General features: G+C 35.6%; 1 protein-coding gene across 3 annotated transcripts in view; it reads left to right on the top strand.

Moving 5' to 3' along the window:
* The window catches only part of LOC117333552 (tetratricopeptide repeat protein 28-like), a 130781-nt gene that overhangs the window by 31788 nt on the left and 76832 nt on the right, over positions 1 to 22161 (top strand). For all 3 annotated transcript variants that reach the window (XR_004533925.1, XR_004533926.1, XM_033892888.1), the window contains exon 2: positions 11545 to 11823. Coding sequence is in view for 1 of the 3 variants with exons in the window: in XM_033892888.1 (XP_033748779.1) it covers positions 11545 to 11823 (279 nt within the window). In the remaining 2 variants the exon portion in view is untranslated. The remainder of the gene's footprint in view (positions 1 to 11544; positions 11824 to 22161) is intronic.

The following is a 22161-nucleotide window of genomic DNA, read 5'->3' as shown; positions in this document are numbered from 1 at the left end:
GCAAGTATATTACTGCCTTGTGTACACAGTCTATTGGCAATAATATCAGGTGGATTTTTATTGATGTAAAAAATTGCAAAATTAAATTATATTTTCTCTTTAAGGTAGATAAATTAACCTTGTAAATAGAAATGCTATAAACATCTTCACTGGAAGGCTGAATGAACATATGATTACTGGCAGACAAGGTGTTTAAAGTGTCGATCAATTGCTGAACTGGGAAATCAATGAAAATATATCCCATAATTCATAAACAGGAAGTTGGGAGTTATAACGGATAACAATAATTGAGAACCTAATCTTGTACACATCAATACTTTTTGAATAAATGACAACTTGAAGTTTACAATGGTCAGGATAGGGGCTACAGAAGGGTGCAGTAATGGTCAGGGATAGGGGCTATAGACAGGGGACAGAAATGGTCAGGAATAGGGGCTATAGAAGGGTGCAGAAATGGTCAGGAATAGGGGCTATAGACAGGGTGCAGAAATGGTCAGGAATAGGGGCTATAGACAGGGGGCAGAAATAGTCGGCGATAGGGGCTATAGACAGGGGGCAGAAATGGTCAGGGATAGTGTCTATAGACGGGGGGGCACAAATGGTCAGGAATAGGGGGCTATAGACAGGGGGCAGAAATGGTCAGGAATAGGGGCTATAGAAGGGCGCAGAAATGGTCGGGAATAGGGGCTATAGACAGGGGGCAGAAATGGTCGGGGATAGGGGCTATACAAGGGTGCAGAAATGGTCGGGAATTGGGGCTATAGACAGGGGGCAGAAATGGTCAGGGATAGGGGCTATAGAAGGGTGCAAAAATCGTCGGGGATAGGGGCTATAGACAGGGGGCAGAAATGGTCGGGGATAGTGGCTATAGACAGGGGGCAGAAATGGTCGAGGATATGGGCTATAGACAGGGGGCAGAAATGGTCAGGAATGAGGGGCTATAGACAGGGGGCAGAAATGGTCAGGGATAGGGGCTATACAAGGGTGCAGAAATGGTCAGGGATAGGGGCTATAGAAGGGTGCAAAAATCGTCGGGGATAGTAGCTATAGAAGGGCGCAGAAATGATCAGGGATAGGGGCTATAGACAGGGGGCAGAAATGGTTGGGGATAGGGGCTATAGACAGGGAGAGATGGGTGAGGGGGTTAGAGATTATATCTTGGTATCAATTACATTATACAAATATGGATTATATCAACAAGAAACTCATCATACTAAAACTGTATATAAAATCACTTTTGGAATCGTGCAAAAGAGACATAATTAAACATTGATGTCATATTGACATGAACTTGCATGTAAGAATATGTGTAGTCACAAGAGCATTGTTTTTGTTTTCTTCACAATATGTAGTTTTTCATTCCGACTTTAGAGTAGATAGTCCGATGAAGTAACAGATAGCCATTGTTGGATGTTATTTTACATAAATTGTGATTCTATCTTTTAAATTTAAATTTTTCAGGTGATATAATTACATAGAAAATTGATACTTCAGACACCTGTAATGTGGAGTTGTCTGAATTTCTTAAAGTCTTTACGAAAAGGCCAAGGTGTCCAGATTTCAATGAAAACATTCCTATGACATCCAGTAATTCTATACAGGTAAAAATATAACAAAAAGTATGTACCATCCATATTTCTGAACATTTCATTGTAGGTAGGCCATGGTTATCCCTTCAAACATACACAGGGTTACAATTAGGAAAATTTCATGTATACAACATGCTAACAGTTAACTTCTAATCAATGTTGATGTTGCTCCGAGTCCGAGTCCGTTATACTGAGTTTCTGTTCAGCTGTGATATCCCCATATACCCTCACCTGACCTGTTCTGAGCTGTGATATCCCCATATACCCTCACCTGACCTGTTCTGAGCTGTGATATCCCCATATACCCTCACCTGACCTGATCTGAGCTGTGATATCCCCATATACCCAAACCTGACCTGTTCTGAGCTGTGATATCCCCATATACCCACACCTGACCTGATCTGAGCTGTGATATCCCCATATACCCTCACCTGACCTGTTCTGAACTGTGATATCCCCATATACCCACACCTGACCTGTTCTGAGCTGTGATATCCCCATATACCCACACCTGACCTGTTCTGAGCTGTGATATCCCCATATACCCACACCTGACCTGTTCTGAGCTGTGATATCCCCATATACCCACACCTGACCTGATCTGAGCTGTGATATCCCCATATACCCTCACCTGACCTGTTCTGAGCTGTGATATCCCCATATACCCACACCTGACATGATCTGAGCTGTGATATCCCCATATACCCACACCTGACCTGTTCTGAGCTGTGATATCCCCTTATACCCACACCTGACCTGTTCTGAGCTGTGATATCCCCATATACCCTCACCTGACCTGTTCTGAGCTGTGATATCCCCATATACCCACACCTGACCTGTTCTGAGCTGTGATATCCCCATATACCCACACCTGACCTGATCTGAGCTGTGATATCCCCATATACCCTCACCTGAACCATGAAGAGCTATCCATGGATGAAATAGAATTTGATTCTTGTCACATAAATCTGTGAAGAGAGTTGGGTTCTGCCTCCATTTACGACCACTGACGGTCACAAAAGAAAAGGCATGTCCTTGTAGGATACGCTCAATTGTGGGAGGATGATTCAATTTGAAGCATAATAACCTGTGTGTATTTAAGTAGCTTTAAAGCATTTCAAAGACCCCACCAATTCTTTTCAACACCGGCTATAGAAATTCATTGAAAGTGAAATGGTTATATTCAGGCAGCATTCAACAGCGGGACATCAGATGTGTTTCCTACAGCGGGACATCAGATGTGTTTCCTACAGCCCGCAATGTCACTAATGTTATGTAATGTACAATATAGGCCAGGATTAGTGTGTGTCTGTGAACAGTGACAGGGTTATAGCAGACACAAGAATGTACACTACAATAGTCAAAATGGCTCTCAGTTTATTGGAAAAAGGGAAGGTCATTTATTGTCTATATTTTTAAAGTGACTAAAGTTTATGTAGGTGTCTAGATCTGTTATCAAAAGGATTGCTGGGTGGGTGAGGAATGAGGAAACTTCAACTGGAGTCCAAAACTAGTCATAAGGCCTTACTAAGCCACAAGAAGTAACTAAAATGCTAGTACCTCTGTCATGTTAGACTTGTAAGGGTGGTTGGGTGGCACAGAGTAACCTTCACTTACGCAGGCCAGGGTTGGATTCCCCAATTGGATGGGGTCACCAGCCCGACCATATGGGTTTTTCTCTTGGTTCTCCCGGTTTTCTCCCACAGTAAGACCCTTCATGTGCTTCCATCTGGACCAACAAGCGTGATTAATATAAGTTTGTAATTTATAACTTGATTCACAAATTGTTGTAAAATATATAAAGTTTACACTTTTTTTTAGCTGAGAGGTTAATATTTAAACAAACTGACATGGTAACAAAGTCATAATTCTAACTCAAAATACAACAATGACACATATGTACAAAATACAGGTTTCTATGGAGACTTAAAAAAATTCAGTAGATTAGGACCAGGTGTTCCTGAAGAGTAAGCGTCTTCTGTTTCATCCAAGACACCCGCCATGTTAATCTAAGTGGACAGGTTATTTCAGATGTACAGATTTTAACTTTTGGGCTGATTTACCTGTAAAAATCTTACTTGACCATCCTTTGATTATACATACCAAACTTGAAACCTTTTAAGAAAAAGATTTCTGAAGATAACCTACAGGTCTTTTAATGACATATAAAAATTGACTGCCATGGAATTAGGATTTTCCTGATGTGGTTTTCCTACGAAGATATCTTACAAAGCTAATTTGTAAGAATTGTATGTATAACAGGTATTTGCCACAGAAATAATTTCAATGTTTGTTAACCAGGTACTAGTTATGAGAATTGCTGATATGTTAATTAACACTGAATAGTTGAGAAACAAAGATATACACACTGGAGTTGATGTTTGTGTAGAGAACAGGTAAAACTCGAGGTAAGACAGCTGATAATACACAGGTAACATAGGTATGTTCTTTACCGCTATCCTTTGTCCACCTGGCATGCCAAGTGACGAGGCAACCGTGTCTAATGTAGTCTTGTAATCACTGGTGCCGATCTGAGTATGTGTATTACAGTGAACTCCCGCTAAGACATGTCACTGCTGCTAAAAAACCTACGGCTACAGAGAAATGTACATGTTTCTACAATTATTGTAATAATGTATAATGATATGTACCTGGTTATTTCTTATTTTATTGTCTTTGTGATCACCATTTGCTGCTTGCTATTATTTTATGGAGGTTGATATTCTTTAATTTTTGTCCAGTTCGACCTATATTTTGATCTGGTTTGAGCTTTTTTGATAGGGAAGATTTCGGTTTGCATTTTTTCATTTGATACGGTTATATACTTAATGTATACAAGATGAAAATATAAGGTAAATAGTTTATAAATAATTATGTACATTTTCCAACATTTCATACACATCAAGGTAATCATATGCTAAATATTTGATGTCTATAATGGACTATGTTTATAATGGTAGATATCTATAATGGTAGATGTATATAATGGACTATGTATATAATGGTAGATATCTATATTGGTAGATGTATATAATGGTAGATATCTATATTGGTAGATGTCTATAATGGTAGATATCTATAATGGTAGATATATATAATGGTAGATGTCTATAATGGTAGATATATATAATGGTAGATGTCTATAATGGTAGATATCTATAATGGTAGATGTCTATAATGGTAGATATCTATAATGGTAGATGTCTATAATGGTAGATATCTATAATGGTACATACCTATAATGGTAAATATCTATAATGGTAGATGTATATAATGGTAGATACCTATAATGGACGATGTATATAATGGTAGATGTCTATGATGGTAGATACCTATAATGGTAGATGTCTATAATGGTAGATACCTATAATGGTATATACCTATAATGGTAGATGTCTATAATGGTAGATGTCTATAATGGTAGATGTCTATAATGGTAGATATCTATAATGGTAGATGTCTATAATGGTAGATATCTATAATGGTAGATGTCTATAATGGTAGATGTCTATAATGGTAGATGTCTATAATGGTAGATATCTATGATGGTAGATATCTATAATGGTACATACCTATAATGGTAAATATCTATAATGGTAGATGTCTATAATGGTACATACCTATAATGGTAGATATCTATAATGGTAGATGTCTATAATAGTAGATACCTATAATGGACGATGTATATAATGGTAGATGTCTATAATGGTAGATATATATAATGGTAGATGTCTATAACGGTAGATATCTATAATGGTAGATGTCTATGATGGTAGATACCTATAATGGTAGATTTCTGTAATGGTAGATATCTATAATGGTAGATTTCTGTAATGGTAGATATCTATAATGGTAGATGTCTATAATGGTAGATATCTATAATGGTAGATGTCTATAATGGTATATGTATATAATGGTAGATATCTATGATGGTAGATGTATCTATAATGGTATATGTATATAATGGTAGATATCTATAATGGTAGATATCTATAATGGTATATGTATATAATGGTAGATACCTATAATGGTAGATATGGTAGATACCTATAATGGTAGATATCTATAATGGTAGATATCTATAATGGTAGATATCTATAATGGTAGATTTCTGTAATGGTAGATATCTATAATGGTAGATGTCTATAATGGTAGATACCTATAATGGTAGATATCTATAATGGTAGATATCTATGATGGTAGATGTTTATAATGGTAGATATCTATAATGGTAGATGTATATAATGGACGATGTATATAATGGTAGATGTCTATAATGGTAGATGTCTATAATGGTAGATATCAATAATGGTAGATGTTGTAGAACATCTACCGTACCTGAGCCCTAAAGTTGTAGATCATCTACCGTACATGAGACTTAGAGTAAATATAGAATCTCCTTTGGTCAATAGACAGATCAAACTATCCTTCATACCACATTTGTCACATGGTAGCACTGCTTAGGGTTATTTGGTCAATAATTGTTTGACAATCCTAAATTGCCTGTCACCTGTTCTGTACAGGATTATTTTAGTGATTCAGACTTTTGTGTGAGTTAAAACTGTGTAAGTCTCAAACTTTTATATCCTGTATGTCAAAAGGCTTAAATCTGAGATGTGTAACTTGTTATATATACCATCGTATTGTCAAAAGGCTTAAATCTGAGATGTGTAGCTTGTTATATATACCATCATATTGTCAAAAAGCTGGTATTAAATCTGAGATGTGTGACTTGTTATATATACCATCGTATTGTCAAAAGGCTGGTATTAAATCTGAGATGTGTGACTTGTTATATATACCATCGTATTGTCAAAAGGCTAAAATCTGAGATGTGTGACTTGTTATATATACCATCGTATTGTCAAAAGGCTTAAATCTGAGATGTGTGACTTGTTATATATACCATCGTATTGTCAAAAGGCTTAAATCTGAGATGTGTAACTTGTTATATATACCATCATATTGTCAAAAGGCTGGTATTAAATCTGAGATGTGTAACTTGTTATATATACCATCGTATTGTCAAAAGGCTGGTATTAAATCTGAGATGTGTGACTTGTTATATATACCATCGTATTGTCAAAAGGCTGGTATTAAATCTGAGATGTGTAACTTGTTATATATACCATCGTATTGTCAAAAGGCTTAAATCTGAGATGTGTAACTTGTTATATATACCATCATATTGTCAAAAGGCTGGTATTAAATCTGTGTAACTTGTTATATATACCATCGTATTGTCAAAAGGCTTAAATCTGAGATGTGTAACTTGTTATATACTGAAACGAAAAAGAAACGCAACTTCAAATTGTAGGTTTAATAAAATAATACTTGTGAGCATTATGTTTAAATTTCATATGTAATAGTTAATATTGAATATTGATGTAACATCCTTTAAATGTTTAGAGATTTTTAAGAACAGGTCACTTTGCTAGAAGGTCATGATTGGTAGTACCCTACGTGAATCCAAGTTGAAATGGCAGCAGTTTTGAAACCGTGCCCTAATATCGTGTGTGTCCTCCTCGAACAGTTATCACATCTCTAATTCTTTGTTGCATTGAGTTCATCAGGGCATTGACTTTCCGTATTGGAATGTTATTCCATTCTTGGACGAGTGCATTTGCTAACTGAGGGAGGGTATTTGGGGGGTTACGGCGATTTCGAATTCTTCTGTCTAATTCATCCCACAAATGCTCGATTGGGGACAGGTCGGGGCTATATGGAGGCCAATCTATAGGAACAATGTTCTGTGTCGCAAGAAAGTCTCTACAGACTCTTGCAACGTGTGGTCTCGCGTTATCTTGCTGAAAGGTTAGATGATGCTGCCTAACAAACGGCACAACATGGGGCCTAAGGATCTCATCCCGATAGCGTACGGCCGTTAAATTCCCATTGACTATCACCAAAGGCGTCTTCAAACCATGGGAGATTCCCGCCCAAACCATAACTGATCCACCCCCAAATCGGTCGTGTTCCAAAACACAGGCGTCAGCAAAACGTTCGCCTCGACGCCGGTACACACGTTGACGGCCATCTGCTCGAAATAACGTGAATCGAGATTCATCGGTGAAGAGCATAGACCTCCAACGTCTCATAGGAAAACGTCTGGGCATATGTGCCGTTGCCCATTGCATACGACGTGCTCGACGTTGCGGTGTTAGTGGTAAACCAACGTACTGTCGCCTTGCACGCAAATTAGCCACACGCAGTCTGTTGATCACTGTTTGGGGATGAATTCGACGGTTATGATTACCAATCGTATTCCTTGCCGTTTCAGCGGCCGTTAATCTCCTGTTACGCAGGTGTGCCAACCTAAGAACCCGGTCTTGACGTCGCGACGTTACGCGTGGACGTCCTGATCTCGGCTGGTCATCGACTCTTCCTGTTGCGTTAAGACGTGAAACTAATCGACTAATAGTCGATTTGTGAACTCTGAATTGTCGAGCGACGTGAAGTTGCGTGTTCCCTGCCAGAAGCATCGCTATAGCACGTCCTCTATCAACCTTTGATAACCGTGGCATAATTGTAAAAGGAATTATTGTTTGCAAAAGTATTGGCGATGATGTGGCTCAATGTTAGTGATGAATTGATACTGGTTTGAATGAAAAAAGAACGCATATGTTTGTACAGGCACGGTTTTTGATGTTTTTACCGCGCCGGAAGTGCATAGGTCTCTAGTCACACTTGGGTGATTTTGAAGATTGGTATGGGTGTTAGGCAGGGTGCATGTTTATTTCCGCGATTTTTATACAGATATGTATATTTAATACAAAATTAATCACAATTTTCCATGTTGCGTTTCTTTTTCGTTTCAGTATATATACCATCATATTGTCAAAAGGCTGGTATTAAATCTGTGTAACTTGTTATATATACCATCGTATTGTCAAAAGGCTGGTATTAAATCTGAGATGTGTGACTTGTTATATATACCATCGTATTGTCAAAAGGCTTAAATCTGAGATGTGTAACTTGTTATATATACCATCATATTGTCAAAAGGCTGGTATTAAATCTGAGATGTGTAACTTGTTATATATACCATCGTATTGTCAAAAGGCTGGTATTAAATCTGTGTAACTTGTTATATATACCATCGTATTGTCAAAAGGCTGGTATTAAATCTGAGATGTGTAACTTGTTATATATACCATTGTATTGTCAAAAGGCTTAAATCTGAGATGTGTAACTTGTTATATATACCATCATATTGTCAAAAGGCTGGTATTAAATCTGTTATATATACCATCGTATTGTCAAAAGGCTTAAATCTGAGATGAGTAACTTGTTATATATACCATCGTATTAAAGAGAATAAAATAATCCATAAAAACATATACATATCACTAGAGCAGTCAGTCTAGCATATATACTTTACATATTGTCATAGATCTACAATATCTTGTCATAGATCTACAATATCTTGTCATAGATCTACAATATAATGTCATAGATCTACAATATATTGTCATAGATCTACAATATATTGTCATAGATCTACAATATATTGTCATAGATTTACAATATATTCATAGAGCTACAATATATTGTCATAGATCTACAATATATTGTCATATATCTACAAAATATTGTCATAAATCTACAATATATTGTCATAGATCTACAATATATTGTCAATCATAGATCTACAATACGGTATATTGTCATAGAGCTAAACTAGTGACACATACAGTACACCTCACCACAGAACTAAGGATATTTATGATACAGGCCACAAGAGAATAAAACTTTTTAAAGATGGCCCTGCGGATCATTTCCCTAGCACATTACTTTGTTAGGATTTTTGGTGCTGTAGATAACCAAAAACTTTAATCTGATCAGGTTTTTGTCGTCCTAATCTAAATAACAACAGCAACAGTGCATTAAAATCCAGGTCTTGATTTACACAAGGATCTAATGAGGATATTCTGGAGCTTATTGTTTATAAATGTTTATTGTATTTGTCACTTTCTATGTCAATATACCTGTTAACGAATTCTGAGTATACACAGGTGTTTAATTCTGGTGATATGGAGAGCCAAGTTTTATGTCATAAACCAGGTAAACAGCTGTAACTTGATGATTAATAATGTGTCAATACACCTATCAATAGAATTAGGTCTCATTTGGTCAAAATAATCCAAATGAGAGACCACTATCAGTAAATGAATGATTGACCACTATCAATAAATGAATGAGAGACCACTATCAATAAATAGATGAGAGACCACTATCAATAAATGGATGTGAGACCACTATCAGTAAATGAATGAGAGACCACTATCAATAAATTAATGATTGACCACTATCAATAGATGAATGAGAGACCACTAAAAATAGATGAATGAGAGTCTGTGTTTTCCAAAAACTGATGTACTATGGTCTCTCAAGACAAGTTCCCATTCAAAGCCTAGAACACAGTTGATCTCTCAAGAGTTTTATCATCTTCAGAAAGATTCTTAGGACCCCTCGGATCTTAGGACCCCTCGTCATATTCTGAAATATGATTGCACTAATATAGATATGTTGAACTTCAATAATGATAACACCTGACCTTTCCTGTTTTAATCCAATGACAGGGCCCTCCTCTATCAACCAGGTACAGTCCATATAACAAACAAGTCTCTCTGTATTGTGCTTCCTATAGCTATCTTCTTTATTTTTTAACCATTTATCGCTAGAATAGAAGATTTAGAATATTTCAGAAATAACCAAAATTAGTTATTGTTATTGTTGTTTAACTTAGAACTCAGGTACATGTATTTTATCATTGAAAGAAGGAAAATGTTGTGGTAACATCAGTGATCAGTTGGTGTCTGTGGTAAAACTGTATAATTGATTTACACATTCAGATATAAAACTAATAAGACATCAACAATTTTATCTAAAGGACAGCCATACATCTTTATGTTTTAAATGTGTTGATGTATTGTCATCAGTTGATGAACTTTGATTGACTTAATCAATGACATGTATACATAATCAAGATTATCATTAATACATATCAAAAGCCACAATTCAGTTCTAATACAGTATTTTAAAGGACAGTTAGATACAATCAGATTAGAATATAACCTGTCATTATTTTGACTCCTCCTGGGCATAAATTTATTTTTAAACATGTTTACACCTGAGAACCAAAATTGAATTAGCATATTGATGGCTGTATATCAAAGGTTTAAATTTCACTAAAATTCCAGAATCGAGGTATGAAATGTGCTGTATGTATGGTGGTAGGCTGGTGTTGAGAAGTGTCGTGGAATAATGAATCACTGATGTGATATAGACAGCTGTACAGACAGACAGTCCTGTAGTGATTGTCATGGTAACATCTAGCATGATTACAAGAGCCTTAGTAATATTCTAAACTTTCGTGAGACTTTTGGTAACCACACGTGTATCAGTTTCTCTTGTTTGTGATCCAAGGTGAAAATTGACAGCCTCTTTTCTTTTGTATGATGTGGGTGGTATTTTATTTTGAAATGAATTTTGATAATATTTTTTAATCAATTATCTGTGATTGTTTTAGAAGCTATAAAGGAGGAGGGGACAATTTGAGAAACATGAACCCTAAGTAGGTTGAATATGTTATAGGATTATAACTTGTAATGGAAACAACAGAGAATACACTCGCTAACATGAAACTGTAAATCCAACTCAAAATTGATAAAAAAGATAGCAAAGTATGAACAGGATATATTTACATGGAGGCCAAGGAGAATAAGACCATGCATTCCAGAAGGTTGAGTGTCTTCTGCTTACCTTCTGAAATACCTGCCTTTATTGTCTCCTGATTCATCATGCCTAACCCTGACCTTCCAACCACTCTGTGTCTCCCTTGTTTCACACTGACCTTGTCTTTATATACTATCACCTGCTCCGAATAATCAAACCACAGACGAAACAAAGGATATTTCATTGTTGATGCTGACCTCTGACCTTTGTATTTCAGGACCACCATGGCCCTCCGCCTGCAGATCCAGGTCAAGGTCAGACACTGTCAGGTGGTAACCAGGCGCTGTACCTACAGAAGATTCGTGAGAGTTCTGAGGCGGTAAATAGTGGTGATTTCCGACGGGCCGTTCAGTTATACTCGGAGGCCATCACGCTCGATCCTTCCAACCACATTCTGTTTACCAACAGATCAGCTGCCTACGCCAAGCTGCAGCAGTATAAAAAGAGTGTGGAGGATGCACGAAAGGCAAAGGAGATCAATCCGAAGTGGCCTAAGGTAGGTCTTTATATATGGCAGGTTTAACATGACATATAATAATGGCAGGTATAACATGACATGTAATAATGGCAGGTTTAACATGACATGTAATTATGTAATAATGGCAGGTTTAACATGACATGTAATAATGGCAGGTTTAACATGACATGTAATTATGACAGGTTTAACATGACATGTAATAATGGCAGGTTTAACATGACATGTAATAATGGCAGGTATAACATGACATGTAATAATGGCAGGTTTAACATGACATGTAATTATGTAATAATGGCAGGTTTAACATGACATGTAATTATGGCAGGTTTAACATGACATGTAATTATGGCAGGTATAACATGACATGTAATAATGGCAGGTTTAACATGACATGTAATTATGGCAGGTTTAACATGTACCTGTAATTATGACAGGTTAAACATGTACCTGTAATAATGGCAGGTTTAACATGACATGTAATTATGTAATTATGGCAGGTTTAACATGACATGTAATTATGTAATTATGGCAGGTTTAACATGTACCTGTAATTATGGCAGGTTTAACATGACATGTAATAATGGCAGGTTTAACATGACATGTAATTATGGCAGGTTTAACATGTACCTGTAATTATGGCAGGTTTAATATGACATGTAATTATGGCAGGTTTAACATGACATGTAATTATGGCAGGTTTAACATGACATGTAATTATGGCAGGTTTAACATGTACCTGTAATTATGACAGGTTTAACATGACATGTAATTATGGCAGGTTTAACATGTACCTGTAATTATGACAGGTTTAACATGACATGTAATTATGGCAGGTTTAACATGTACATGTAATAATGGCAGGTTTAACATGACATGTAATTATGGCAGGTTTAACATGTACCTGTAATTATGGCAGGTTTAATATGACATGTAATTATGGCAGGTTTAACATGACATGTAATTATGGCAGGTTTAACATGTACCTGTAATTATGACAGGTTTAACATGTACCTGTAATAATGGCAGGTTTAACATGACATGTAATTATGTAATAATGGCAGGTTTAACATGACATGTAATTATGTAATTATGGCAGGTTTAACATGACATGTAATTATGGCAGGTATAACATGACATGTAATAATGGCAGGTTTAACATGACATGTAATTATGGCAGGTTTAACATGTACCTGTAATTATGGCAGGTTTAACATGTACCTGTAATTATGACAGGTTTAACATGACATGTAATAATGGCAGGTTTAACATGTACCTGTAATTATGGCAGGTTTAACATGTACCTGTAATTATGACAGGTTTAACATGTACCTGTAATTATGGCAGGTTTAACATGTACCTGTAATTATGACAGGTTTAACATGACATGTAATAATGGCAGGTTTAACATGACATGTAATTATGTAATTATGGCAGGTTTAACATGTACCTGTAATTATGACAGGTTTAACATGTACCTGTAATTATGACAGGTTTAACATGTACCTGTATTTATGACAGGTTTAACATGTACCTGTATTTATGACAGGTTTAACATGTACCTGTAGTTGTGATCAGCATCTGGCTTTGTGCTGAAGATACCCGGTTCTTTAATAGTTTTAGAACAGTTTCAAGAACTGAAGTTCAAGAACATAGTATATTTTTTAGTTAAGAATGGTTCAAGAACAGTTCTTAATGTTCTTGAACTGTTCAAGAACTGTTCTTAAAATCAAGAACTTGGTTTCCCAGGAGTAATTAATCTGCCTTCATTTTAATAGGTCTGGACTGGCAGACTCACGGAAGTTTATAGATATATGTGGGTTCTCTCCTGTTACATAGTCTTATATACAAACAATGATAAGTAATATTGGCTCCTCACTGTCTATATTAGGACTATAAGTGGTATTCCTAAACTTATAAATACACATCTAATCTGCCATCAGTATATCAGCCATCAAAAAACTCCATGTACATATCAATCGCTGAAAACCTGTAAAGAATTTAACACAAACAGATGTATATCAAAGTTAAAACCTAATCTGTATGGTAGAGTTGGTGATATATTTTGGGCCTGACACTGTATGGTAGAGTTGGTGATATATTTTGGGCCTGACACTATGAACAGGGACCATTGTATGATATAGTAGGGTATGATCCCACCTGGGGCGAGCTTTTGTACATAAGTCATCATTTTAATGTTTTCTGTTGTTAAATTTGTTACTCTGAATGTTGTCAGACTGGTTTTACAATGTGTTTAACTCAAAGAGTGGATGTTTACGATAATGACCAAACTTTTTTAACCAATTTCAATAAGATTGAAAAAAAAAACATTTAATTTTACATATATTTGTCAGGTATGTGATAAACAAGGTAAATGGTTCCCTTTGGTAAGAAACGTAATAGCATATTTTGAAGATATGCCAGAATATATATTATAGAGTTGGCAAAATATGTTAGGATTGTTACACTACAGTAACAATGTATCAGGTAAGTTCAGACAAAGCCTCAATGAAGTCGGTATAGGTTCATACTCTCGAGTTACACTCATGTTTTGTGGGAGGCAAAAGGTCACATAAAAACAACGGCATTTCGTATAGAGTAGCAGATTTTTTTCTGGTCGAAGGCCCACAGTGTACTGCCTTTGTAGCTTGGGGTGAAATATAGTGGTAAAATATAGTGGTAAATCTTGGGTAGGTTTTATGTTAAGTGAGTGCAGTATGTGAGGGAATCATTGGACCAGGGACTGTGTGACCTCTAATGACCTGTATGGTATGTGAGGGAATCGTTGGACCAGGGACTGTGTGACCTCTAATGACCTATATAGTATGTGAGGGAATCGTTGGACCAGGGACTGTGTGACCTCTAATGACCTATATAGCATGTGAGGGAAACATTGAACCATATGCAGCATGGACTATGCGACCTCTAATGACCTATATAGCATGTGAGGGGAACATTGAACCATGGACTATGCAACCTCTAATGACCTATATAGTATGGGAGGGAACCTACCCATATGTCTGACTAGCGTTACATGTATAACGCACTTACCAATAAATCTGACTATCGTAGCATGTATGAACACATATATCTGACTTTAATCATGACATGTATGAACATACTTACCCATATTTCTGACTTTAATCATGACATGTTTTAGGAAAATGTCGCAGTTTATCAGACAATCTTTGTATCTTTTGATCATAGCCTCAGTCAGGACACAACTTGGTACTAATTACATAATAAAACCCATTTTCCGCCCTTCAGTATGCCATTTTGTTTCAGGGGTCATAGATATTCTTTGTTTGCCCTTGACACTAGTGAAACATGAGGTAAATTCAATGTAAAAAGTTCAATTTGTATTTTCTAAGGGAGTGATAAGAATTTGAAATTTGGGGATTATAAAGCTTGAAAAAGAAGGTTATGAAAGGTTGGGCCACCCAGAGAAGAATTCTTCTACATTTGTAAGTAGGTATAGCTGGTAAATGCACATGTTCACAAGATAATATATACAACTGTACTGATCCTGACAGACAAGATTATTACTGGCAAAAGAAATATATTCTTAATATCTCATCATTTCTTCTTATAAAGAATTTTGTATAGACTTGTTTATTTTAAGGAGAATTTTTTTTATCTATATCTTTGTCCAATCCGAAATAAAATTATAAAAAGTTATTTTAGTTTGGTTGCGATTTGGTATTTGTGTTTTTAAATTTTGCAATGTTTGTGTAAACACTGTGTATTGACAGGTATTTGAGAATGGAAGTCATCCTGGTTGGTTTTGATCATACACACAGATAAGACCGGTTTGATTGTCTAGTTTAGGCTGAAGAGGCCATTAAATCCTAATATTGCCCCAAACAATGTATAAGTAGAGAGAAAGTTATATATAAAGAGGCAGACAAACAAGTGTAGGACAACTGTAGCCCATACTTCACACCTCTACCAGTCTATAAATCATCATTAAGTAGGAGAACTTTTATCATTTTTTGATGGCTACTTGGTAATGACGTTATATTTTATGACTGGATTGTTCGAAATGCTTACGAAACACAGCCAATTTTACTTTCAATGTAGGGACGATTATTTGTCTCACATCAGACCAGTTATTGTTAATTCTGTGGTCCATTGTGACAATGTGATGGACCACCTAAACATGGTCAGTAGAGCTGACCAGTAGAGCTGACCAGTGGGCCTCCAGTGGAGATCTGTGGGTTGATCCCTACTGAGGATTGTCTGTGCTGCCATGGTTGTCAGGCAAATCCTGTACCTCTTTGCTTAAGACAGCTATGAGACTTCTGTATTTTGTTCAGTGAGGTAGCTATCAACTACTACAAAGACACTCCACTTCTGACAGTTCATTGGGTGATAAACTAGTAAACCAACAGTTTAAAAATCTCTCTGAATGTCATTGAGAATTACTTCAGAATCTTCAGCAACAAAAACTTCAGAAGTTTTGGTCTGGATTGATGAATTTCGTTTATATTTTGTTTATCAATTTGGCCACCTAAACTGACCCAGTCAATGTTCTCCTCCAGAAGATACTGGACACCAAGTAATGCAAACATTTTACTGACTTTAACCTACATATTATCATTACATGATTATTTCCTGTGCTTTCTAAATTTCTACAACAGAGCCAGAAAAAGTTAAAATGAAATATACTTTCTATGTTAATTTTTCATTGAAGATGCTTAGAATTTTATAATCAAGTGTCAGATCATGTAGAGTCCAATTTTGAAGGACTTTGCAATTAATTTGTGAAAAAATTTGAATTTCAAGCACTTTCATAGAAATCCAGTATTTTTCAATTTTGTGATAATTTTGGTAAAATGATACTAAATATTTACTGCACCTCATAAATATTTCATAAAATGTTCTTTTGATTTAGATAATTTATACTGTCTACAGTATGGGTGGTAAGTAAGTTTACCACCTCGGTAGGAAATGTTATGTATCCAGTACATCGCATTACAGACGCATGTCTCACTGAATAAAAAAGGACCTTACCTGAAAATAAGAAATTTTGTCTGCATCAAAACTTAAATTACACTATCAATGTTACATTTGGGACATTTAACTGCCCTCAAGAGCAGACAACCTTTTACAGAGTGTGAATTCTCATTCAGTATATACAATTTGACATCTCTTCTCCACATTTCTTTGTTGCAAAAAGCAAGGAAGATGAAATGGTTGATAGCCATCATGTTAAAAAGATGGATAAAATGTGTTAAAAAGGTCGGATAACTTGTCATCTGAAAATCTGCTTTTATCGCATATAATTCATTGTATAATTTCAATTTGAAGTACAAAATAAACTACTTTTATGTTCATCCTCATTACTTATCAATATAATTTTTGAAGCTGTATAAAGACTTTCCACCTGTTACAGTCCTCAAACGTTCAACAGCAATTTTACAGGAATATTGTGTATGTCTATAGTTATAAAAACAAACCTACCAAGAAAAAACTTTTGCTTTTTATCTGCAATCTGTCTGGATCCCCTTCATATCATCAGTCCCCTCCATTACACACTCGTTACCAGGTCATGCCATTTCAAAACTGCTGAACATTCCTGACACACTCTGTTAAGGGGAGACAACTTTGGTCCCTGAATGTTAGAAATTTAAATTTAAAAAAAAAAAATTGTACTACAAGTTTTGATAAAAAGTTGATTTCATACAAAATATTCCTTTTGAGTATTTTTTCTGAGAAAAAAGTTTTGTTATTTTGCCTTTTCCTTATTGTCAATTTTATAGACAATATATATACAAAGAAAGAAATGAAAATCACATGTTAATATATAGATATTTTTTTATTACACATTTAGTACATATTGACAAATGATAGTCAAATCATAGTCTGCTGGATAGTTAGGTCACAAATTGCTACAAGAATGTGCAGGTGCAACATATTTACGAAGTGAAAAGTAAACATTAGCGGGAACTGTACGCTAGGCCATTGTGAAAATTCAGCGGTAATTTACAAGGTGTGGAGCTGTAGGCTTTGTGTTTTCACTATAGATCCCATATGTTTGTTCAATTCTCTCCTTTTATCCAGCAATAGCTGTAACAAGAATCCTCATAATGTCAGACAGAAATAGACCCACAGGTGGGTGAAAGGTATTAATTGATGTTTCACTGTGACCTATTCAGGCAGAATGGTTTAAATTAGCCAAACTTTTTCTGCAGTGCTGAATAAACTGTATGGATTTCTGAAGAAGAAAATAGTGAGATAAGTTAAATTGATATGAAGCAGTGTATTTATTGAGAGGAGATCGCCATCTATGGCAATTATTGTGTTGTATTGTACTGGTATTGTGGGGGTATTGTGGATGTGTCAACATCGACGAGTAACTCTCCCTTCTCCTCGAGTTGGTTCTATTGTCAGACCTGCGGATCATTAACTAGGTACAACTTTACCGTTGTACAGCGTTCACACATATATCATTATCTGTATACCGAGCAGGTAGTAAATATTGGAGATATTCACGGCCAATATAATCAATAGAGGAAGTACAAGAGTATACTAGAGCTCTTAAACACTTGACTTCTAATATAGCCTCATAGACAGTAGATACAGATCAAATATCTGTACAAACACATGATGTAATACAGGCCTATACCAAGTAACGTCCTCATGTTTGTACGCATATAACTAGCGAGAATTGCATACGCCTACGAGGAAATTCAGAAAGGAATGAGTAGTTAAACATCCTCAAGACATGCAAAGATTGTTACAAAACACTTCAGGCATAGAACTCATTGGACATTCTAGAGGTTTTTCATAGAACTCATTGGACATCTTAGAGGTTCGTCATAGAACTCATTGGACATCTTAGAGGTTCGTCATAGAACTCATTGGACATCCTAGAGGTTTGTCATAGAACTCATTGGACATCCTAGAGGTTTGTCATAGAACTCATTGGACATTCTAGAGACTTGTCATAGAACTCATTGGACATCCTAGAGGTTTGTCATAGAACTCATTGGACATCCTAGAGGTTTGTCATAGAACTCATTGGACATCCCAGAGGTTTGTCATAGAACTCATTGGACATTCTAGAGGTTTGTCATAGAACTCATTGGACATTCTAGAGACTTGTCATAGAACTCATTGGACATCCTAGAGGTTTGTCATAGAACTCATTGGACATCCTAGAGGTTTGTCATAGAACTCATTGGATATCCTAGAGGTTTGTCATAGAACTCATTGGACATTCTAGAGGTTTGTCATAGAACTCATTGGATATCCTAGAGGTTTGTCATAGAACTCATTGGACATTCTAGAGACTTGTCATAGAACTCATTGGACATCCTAGAGGTTTGTCATAGAACTCATTGGACATTCTAGAGGTTTGTCATAGAACTCATTGGACATCCAAGAGGTTTGTCATAGAACTAATTGGACATCCCAGAGATTTGTCATATAACTCATTGGACATTCTAGAGGTTTGTCATAGAACTCATTGGACATCCTAGAGACTTGTCATAGAACTCATTGGACATCTTAGTGGTTAGAACTTATTAGGCATCATATAAGTTTGTCAAAAAACTTTAAAAAAAACTTTCATGAGAGTTTTGTTTAAGAACTATTTAACATCCTTCCATAAGGAAAAAATAGTAAATAAATTTGGAAATCAGCATTGTAAATTAATTTCCTGGCAAGAAAAACTAGTTTGAAGATACTGGCTGTTTTAATTAGCAGTGATTTGTACTGTTGTTTCAGATGGACTTCCAGCCCTTAAGTTTGTTTATTACAATTGTCCAACTAAATTCTTTACAACAGCTTTAATCTCTGAACCTTAAGAGTCTTTAGAACCAAACATATTGAAGAGAACAAAATTGTAAAGCTTAGTTTTATCTATAATTTTGATATTCTATAGACAGTGCCAGTCTATATATCCTAGAGTGACCAACATAAGAATCTATTACCTCTGACCTGGTATAGGTTTACCTGTATGTATAGATAGCGGTCCTATATAGGGGTATACTACAACGTTATGGTAATGTTCTGAGCTACATAATCCCCTTTACACTTGGTCAGCCAGGAATAATGCTTCATATCTTATTTACAAAGCCAGATATCCATAGCCAGCAATGGTAGCGTAGATATGGTAAATTGTTCCAAGTCCCTCTTCACAGTTTCTCAAGTAGCTGTCTATCAATAGAGCTATGGACTGTATACAGCTAGCTCTGTCTACTAATTTGGACTCATAAGCCAGTAAATTCCACAGTAGTACATTTATTTAGGAATGACTTGTATGTTAGGTAGGAGGAAACCTGCATTGTGTAAAATTTATTGACCTTAAACAAATGTTCAATTTAGTATTTATTCAATACACTTCATTCTTATTTTATTGGAAATTATTACACAATAAAAATGATACGTGTTGACAATAAATGTTTTAAAGCATTTTGATAACATGGCCCACTTAATAAGGAATAGGGTTAATTGATACATTTTAATTAACAACATTTAATAGTGGGTTGTACTGTCTTTCTGTGACTCTGGATTTTAATTGCATTTTAATTGATAAATGCTTTCAGTACATTACTGAACCATAAAATAGTCTAAGCTCCTATATTTTTATACCAGGACTTCGCATTTTTCAGATTTAAAAAGATTAAAAATATTCTTGACTCTTCAATCTGGATTTGGTCATACGTGATAGTGGCCAATATTAGAATTATTCAGAATGAAATTATCAAAGACTTTAGTTCCAACCAGATGCCAGAAGTTTTAGGCCTACTAAAAAATAGTAATCTGGGTAGTGCCATGTGGCTAAGTTTCTTATAGCAAATTAAGCTTCTGTCAACCAGTTCACCATTTAATAGTTAAATGTTTGTATTCCAGTTTTGGCGGGACTGTAATAAATTAAACTGTTTCTCTATTGATACAGGAAACCCTTGATGTGAGAAATAATTGACAACTCTAGATTTACAAATTTGACACAATATGAAATATATTTAATGTAGCAGATTTCCTGCCTTTCTGTGCAGTAAAAGGATGTTGGATAAGAATAGAAAGTACTGTGTGAAGTCGTAGAGATAATGATGAGGTTAGATTGGTGTATCTACCCCTCCCCAATTCTATAATCAATCCCATCAAACCAGGGGTGACGGCTAATGTAACCTATAGCAGTTAGGATAAAATGTTTCAAGTTAACTCCTGTATTAAAGTGTTTTGTCAGGTGAGATAAGTATTCGGAAGGTTGATTTTCTATCGACCATTATCATTAATATCTCCAGTACTTTGTATCCATCATTGAACATTCCAGAAGCTTTCAGGTGAGAACTCGTTAGGTACTGATGAAAGTAAGGGTACTGTAGAGTGTAATTTATACCTACAGGTAGGTAGGACAGTGTCGGTAGGTAGGACAGTGTCCGCAGCCAGGTGATAACGTTTTAGGTCGGGATACATTTCCAATAGTATATTATTTAAATAGCTTACATGAAATCGCTGGAAAGTATCATTTCAGATTGGAAAGTAACATGAAAACATCAATCTGATGAAATATAAAAATGACACCGATTATAATAAATGATGTATGAGTTTAGATAAAAATGTTAACTACAAAAAGTACAGTAACTTACTGGCACTGTAGGTGTTTGGTGTTAATCATTCAGCCATAATAAAGTGTATGAGATAGTATCTTATAACTTACAGGAATGTTTCTCATTTTGTTCACATGAAATTGCCTTGATCGACTTGATTGATGTACCATCGTTACAGTTAAATATAACAAAGTACCTGGTATAATGTGCTACCCTGAATCTATGTTGAGGAAAGAATAACAAAGAAGTTCATGTAAATATAAAAAAACAGGATACAAGAAAGGTATCATGAATGGTCAGAGGTAATTATCATACTTTCATACTGTTTATATAAATAGGGGTTCAGCAACAATGCTGTTCAGTCAAACAGGGTTTTTTTTTATATTTTTTCTTATTTTGACATGTTCAGATTTTGGCTGAATTCTGTCAATTGATCCATTTTCATCAAAGCAAAAGCTGGGGCAGACATGTTTTACAAACATTAAATTTTCAATCCAGAGAATTTTTTCTTTAGTTTTTGCCCCCGTGAGGTGTTGGTTGACATTATTAGTGGTGATGACTAGGATAGGATTCGGGTGTGGACTGTTGTCGGTTGACATTATTAGTGGTGATGACTAGGATAGGATTCGGGTGTGGACTGTTCTCTATAGATTACTAAAACTGTCTAGTCTAAGCTGGTCGGTGACTTAAGTAATCTTAGTTTAGATAATTGGATAGAGTATAAAATTGGCCGATTGATGACCTAAGTTTGTAGGTATGTAAAGGTGTTTACCTGGTGTAACCCCTATTGTTCGTCCAC

Source organism: Pecten maximus, chromosome 8 (genome assembly GCF_902652985.1).
Source record: "Pecten maximus chromosome 8, xPecMax1.1, whole genome shotgun sequence".
In the NCBI taxonomy this organism is placed as follows: Eukaryota; Metazoa; Mollusca; class Bivalvia; order Pectinida; family Pectinidae; genus Pecten; species Pecten maximus.
Note: the sequence above shows the minus strand (reverse complement) of the source record. Positions and strands in the feature narration are given on the sequence as shown.